Raw genomic sequence first — 6,637 nt, 5'->3', positions numbered from 1 at the left:
GAGTCAGGCAGGCGGGGGGTGAGTCAGGCAGGCGGGGGGGCAGTCGGTTGGGGGGTGAGTCAGGCCCCCCGGGTCCACAGCGCTGCAGGAAGCGCATCAGCAGTGGTGCCCGGCCGCTGTCTGCAGCTGCACCTGGATCAGACCGACAGCCACCTCTTCAGCACCATCATTTCATCAAAAGACCGCCCCCCCTCTCTCTCTCTCCCCCGCCCCCCGGCACCCCAACCCTTTCCCTAATGACACCCCCAGGCACCAGCTGCCACCCCCCTCCCTCACCCGCCCCCCCCCTCCAAAAAATGCTAATTCAGCCTCTTCAAACGAAATTACAGAACGGAGAAAAATATGTTTTTTGCTCAATCAAGGTTTGAGTAGCGGCTCACGGGCCCACACTGTGAATCAGTGCCTTCTCTCTCTCTCTCTCCCTCTCTGTCTCCCTCTCTGTCTCCCTCCCTCTCTCTCTCTCTCCATCTCTCTTTCTGTCTCCCTCCCTCTCTCTCTCTCCATCTCTCTTCTCTCTCTATCTCCCTCCCTCTCTCTCCCTCTCTCTCTATCTCTCTCCCTCTCTCTCTCTCCATCTCTCTATATCTCCCTCCCTCTCTCGCTCTCTCCCTCTCTCTTCTTGTTCCTGTTTATTTTAGTTTCGGGGCGGTCGAGTGTGGTTTCGCGCGGGCGAAGGGTTCCGCTTCATTGTGGCTGTGTCACTGTGGCTGTGTCACTGTGGCTGTGTCCCTGTGGCTGTGTCCCTGTGGCTGTGTCACTGTGGCTGTGTCACTGTGCCTGGAGGCGGGAGGGGGGATTGGTGGTGACTGCATCACTCGCCCGTAACGCCCATAATCAGTCTGAGGCTCGGCTAGCAGCCGGTTGGGTCCTGTCTGGCCGTCAGATCCTCCACCCTGGGTGTGTCCAAGGGTCCCTCAAGCAAGACACCTTACCCCCAAACACTCCTGACAAGCTGGTTAGTGCCTTGCATGGTAGCCAGTCGCCATTGTTGTGTGTGTGTGTGTGTGTGTGTGTGTGTGTGTGAATGGGTGAGTGAGAGGCATTACTTGTGAGGTACATATTTGGGATGAAACCACTCTAGAGATGCAGTCCATTTACCATTCACCGTTTGGGCCGGATTGGATCAGTACCCTATGCCGGAACTCCTACATTCCCCTCTCCATTCCTGGCTGAGGCCCTGGAAGCTCGATGCTGGTGTGTGTGCATGTGTGTGTGCGCGCGCGCGTGTGTGTGTGTGTGTGTGTGTGTGTGTGTGTGTGTGTGCGTGACTGTGTGTGCGTGCGTGCATGCATGCGTGCGTGCGTGAGTGTGTGTGTGAGTGTATCAGTGTGCTGTGTGCGTGTGTGCGTGTGTGTGTGAGTGTATCGGTGTGCTGTGTGTGTGTGCGTGTGTGTATGTGTGTATGTGTGTGTGTGTGTGTGTGTGTGAGTGTATCAGTGTGCTGTGAGGGTGTGTGAGTGTGAATGTGCTGCCTCCAGACCCCTCCCTCTGAATTCGACTTACAAGTCTACATATCCTCCCCCTAAAAATCCTTCTCTCGATTATTTTTTTTCCCGGGAAAGTAATTTTTACTATTTTCTTTACATTTTGAACCGACCAATTGGTTTGCAGCAAGCAAACATAGCACCACGAGCTAACAATCACAAAAGCTAGCTCAGTATGGAGTTGGCTACTTCAGCTCCCAAGCCATTGGGCTCGCTAGCTAACATTAGCCTGCAAATGTAAAACCTGACAAATGTGAATAATGGCTTGTCAATTGTGTGCATTCCGTAAATCTTGACCTGATGAGCCTGATATAATCTGACAGATACTTTTATGCCACAATGTATATTAGTGTCATTATCCATCACAGTTTAATAAGTCTCGGTTGTGGGAAATGAAATTATACTTAATTGAAAACCATGTTGAAATTGCACTACGCTCTCTCAACCAGCTAAGTGCATTTAAGGTAGCGTGAAAAGCAAATGACATTGCTGACGTCGTTCGCAATCCAAACAGGCGGGCGTATGTCTCACTGGAGGTCTCCATTTTAGGTGCAACCTGCGGGGATTCATAGAAACTCAAAATGGCTGCCAAACGACATTCATCATGTCTGTAGCGAAACCTCCCGGTTCCTGGGCTCTCTCACGATCTCCGTCTGTAACATCTGGCACTTCTCTTTACTGTGCGCCTCTCACATCATCCCACGACTCTGGACACATCCCAAACTATACGGGATTTTAGACTAAATTTGTTCAAAATTCGGGGCACTGTATATCATTTTAAGCCATGTTCCCTGGTGCCCGGGACCACGGGACCGTTTATCTGTAAGGAGGAGGATTAGCGGTTCAGGACGAGGGATATCACCGCAAGGTCATGTGCTTTTCCACCTTGTCAGTCGCACTGTTCCTGGAACCCGTGCAATCAAAATCATCATTTATATCAATATCAATATCAATATCATGTATTAGGCAAAATATCAAGCCCCGGTGTAGCCACAATAAGATCAGTGCAGCAGTTTAATCAACTGTAAATCCCTTTAATAAAAGCATCAGCTAAATAACAAATTATCATTATTAAATTATTCAAATGTATTTTTGTTGATATTTAAAATGTGATGGATATGCTAAAAGTTCTCCCACTGCGTAGTACAGGATTTAGCGTTGGTCATTTGGAGGCCGTTTAACTCTCAAACACGAGGTGTTTTACATTTGGGCTGATCAGCAGTGTTGAACAGGGGCCCCTACACTCTGTGTACAGAACTGAAGAATGTGATTACCATATTTTACACATTAAAAGCTCCCCCGTGTAAAAGGTATTTGGGGAAACGGGGAATTGATATTACCATTTCCTCTGACCATAGGCAGAAACATCCTTTGGCCAAAACTATTTTCTGAATTAAATTATATTAACTACGAACTTACTTTAATGACCTATCAAAGGCACTGAAAAAGTCAAATATCTATGTATTTAAGGTGATTACCATTAATAATAGAAACCATTTAAAAGGTTGTATGCTTTTCCTTTTTAAATACACACTACACTCTCAGAAAAACGGGTTCTTTGGATTTTCACCATACAGGAATCCTTTTTAGTTCTGTATGGAACCCTCTATCGACTTCCAGACAGAAATCCTTGAATCCTTGTGTCCAAAAAAAGAACCCTTGAACTAGATATGGTTCTTCTGTGGAATCACAGGGTTCCTTTTGGAACTATTTTTTTTCTGAGAGTGTTTTAAAGAAGGACACATCAAAGGTTTAGATTCAGCCAACATTTTGTCCTTAAATTGGACTGATAATTAAACCCTGTTTCATCCTCACGAACACACTGAGCTCAGTAATCAACCGAAATTAACCCACCGAACCTGCTTTCGCAAGAAATGAAAATAACACTTTAATTTAATTACACGGCAAATTGAAGGACAGATGTTTGTTGGATACAGGCCACGGGGTTTGACAGCGTTTTTGAATTTTAACACTGCTAAACATTCCCCGGAATATAAATATTTATGGTTTGCACACTAACTTTTAATGAGCAGTCTGGCTACAGTGAGCCCTGCCCTCAACACTCATTTGGGCCGGTTCTGTACTCCTCACAATCAGATGGCACACCCATTTAATAAGCAAAACCGTTTAAAGACGCACTGAAACAGAAGCTAGAGCAGCATTAGCTTCTGCAACATGACGCATACTCCAGCGAAACAGATTTTCTGGGGGGCTTTTTGGAGTCGATTTGACTGAGGTTAAATGAGGAGGGGAAACAGAGCTGTAGCCTGTGGGTCAGGGGGGAGGAATACGCACCGCTGTGTGAAAGGATATTGATTGGAGGGGAACAGGAAATTGACAGATATTTGATCTAAATACACGACTGCTGGAACACGATGATGTGTGAAAACACACAGGTATTATAATTTTTAATTGAGATTTTGGAATATATACATTATGACGTGTTCGTATGGTTATGGAGAATTGACCAAATTGAGAGAAAAGTGAATTGTGATTTCAGCTTGTCTCAGACAAGCACCAAGGACAAAATCTCATTCCTGCCCTATGATTGGAGTTTGGAGGTCTCCATCCACCAGCACAGAGATGTATCGCATTATAAATTGTCAGAATGCAGTGTGAATTTAGAGGCCATTGTGTATAAAATCTGTGACTATTGTAACTGCAAAAAAAAAAAACATGTACCCATTTAGGCACATTTACTACTGCCTGGTCTCCCCAGGAATGATGGGATAAAATCACCGTGGTAATGAGATCCTTTCAGCCAGGACCCCCCCCACCCCCACCACAGCACAACGGAACGGGGCCCACAATTATCCTCCTCATTCAAATCACTCAGACTGGCGTAGCGACCGGCGAGGGGGACCGCCCTCTTCCTGTCTTCAGACGCTGATTGCCGCGTACCCTCCAATCAGACCCCTCCGATCAGCGTCCTCGGCCCAGCTGGGTATCCCGTCTCCCCGGGCGACGGGATGCCTCTCCTCACGGCTCCGGATCTTCCCCGTCCTCATCCCGCCATGGCGGACTCCGCGGCATCTTACCGCTAACGCCTTCTGCCCCTTATCTCACTGCCTATGGCCTACTTTAACCCTTCTGCCCCTTATCTCACTATGTGTGGCCTACCTTAACCCTTCTGCCCCTTAACTCACTGTGTCTGGCCTACCTTAACCCTTCTGCCCCTTATCTCCCACTGTGTATGGCCTACTTTAACCCTTCTGCCCCTTACCTCACTGCTTATGGCCTACTTTAACCCTTCTGCCCCTTATCTCCCACTGTGTATGGCCTACTTTAACCCTTCTGCCCCTTATCTCACTGCCTATGGCCTACCTTAACCCTTCTGCCCCTTACCTCACTGCTTACGGCCTACTTTAACCCTTCTGCCCCTTACCTCACTGCTTATGGCCTACTTTAATGCCTTCTGCCCCTTACCTCACTGCTTATGGCCTACTTTAACCCTTCTGCCCCTTATCTCACTGCCTATGGCCTACTTTAACCCTTCTGCCCCTTACCTCACTGCTTACGGCCTACTTTAACCCTTCTGCCCCTTACCTCACTGTGTCTGGCCTACTTTAACCCTTCTGCCCCTTATCTCACTGTGTATGGCCTACTTTAACCTTTCTGCCCCTTATCTCACTGCCTATGGCCTACTTTAACGCCTTCTGCCCCTTAACTCACTGTGTCTGGCCTACTTTAACCCTTCTGCCCCTTAACTCACTGTGTCTGGCCTACTTTAACCCTTCTGCCCCGTATCTCACTGTGTCTGGCCTACTTTAACCCTTCTGCCCCTTATCTCACTGTGTCTGGCCTACTTTAACCCTTCTGTCCCTTATCTCACTGCCTATGGCCTACTTTAACCCCTCTGTCCCTTATCTCACTATGTCTGGCCTACTTTAACCCTTCTGCCCCTTATCTCACTGTGTCTGGCCTACTTTAACCCTTCTGTCCCTTATCTCACTGCCTATGGCCTACTTTAACCCCTCTGTCCCTTATCTCCCTGCCTATGGCCTACTTTAACCCTTCTGTCCCTTATCTCACTGCCTATGGCCTACTTTAACCCCTCTGTCCCTTATCTCACTATGTCTGGCCTACTTTAACTCTTTCAGTGCCAAGCCCAATATGAAGTGGCTCCACCTAAATCCCATCAGTTTTGGATTTGGTTGAGAAAATTGAAAAAAAACATTGTAGGGCTTTAATAGGGGCTCAACACAATAGTATAGCAGCCATTTTGATTAGTTTAAAAGGTATAAAGTCCCTCTTGGGGCTGAAATGGTTAATGGTGGCCCTTGATTGTAGCTGCATGTGTCTAATCCTAGTGGTGTTTGCTTGCCAAGTGAAACGCATGTTTGTGGGTTGATTTAGCAAAATAATAAGATATCTATTCAAATTAGTTACTGTAATAAGAGCTCAGAATTACATGCGTTTGTATCCAGTTTTTTTGTTTGTTTTATTTTCGTGTTTGTGTTTGCAAGTTCCACGGCAGTGTATTATTTTGCATTGCACATTTGTGTTAAAAGTTATTTTAGATATTTAATCTAACGTACAGTACCATGACACGATAAAGAGAGCTTTGATGCTAACCGCCCATTTTACTTTAAAAAAAAAAAATCAAATAGATCATTGAAATTCTCAGCTCTTGGCATACATGTAAAATCACTGGGCCCAGTTTGGAAATAATTGCCTCTCTTATGAAGTTAACCCTGCTTCACAGTTTCCAAGTCAGAACAAAAGGTCCCCATATATTATGTTCCAGGGAAGAAAGTGAGATTTTCTGACCCATTAAATTTTAATCCATAGGTCAGTCAGCGTCAGCTCAGATCAGTCTGACCTGCCTCTCTATGGCTCACCGAATGGGAATGGAATACACAAAAATATATTGAATATCAAAACTGTGCATATGATATTATTGATTCATATAATAACAATTTACCATTCATGGTTTATTAATTTGATGTTTTTCAGATATTTATGATTTTGAATAAATTATAATATTTTGAAATTACATTATGTAGGCGAATGGTAATTGCCTCAGATTTTGGAGTATATTTTTCTTTATATTTAAAAAATATTTTCAAAACAAGTTCGTTGCTTATGGGAGGTCAAATGAGGGAGAGGAAACTGGGAGACCCATTTAAAGAGAGAGAAAGAGGAGGGAAAGA

At 45.6% G+C, this 6,637-nt stretch overlaps 1 protein-coding gene across 1 annotated transcript in view; it reads right to left on the bottom strand.

Moving 5' to 3' along the window:
* The window catches only part of LOC133134897 (axonemal dynein light intermediate polypeptide 1-like), a 29,161-nt gene extending 24,669 nt beyond the window's left edge, over positions 1-4,492 (bottom strand). The window contains exon 1 of the mRNA XM_061251473.1: positions 4,379-4,492. Coding sequence (XP_061107457.1) covers positions 4,379-4,492 — 114 coding nt within the window. The remainder of the gene's footprint in view (positions 1-4,378) is intronic.
* Between the last annotated feature and the right edge of the window lie 2,145 nt (positions 4,493-6,637).

The sequence above is a fragment of the Conger conger genome, chromosome 1 (assembly GCF_963514075.1).
Source record: "Conger conger chromosome 1, fConCon1.1, whole genome shotgun sequence".
Classification (NCBI taxonomy): Eukaryota; Metazoa; Chordata; class Actinopteri; order Anguilliformes; family Congridae; genus Conger; species Conger conger.
Note: the sequence above shows the minus strand (reverse complement) of the source record. Positions and strands in the feature narration are given on the sequence as shown.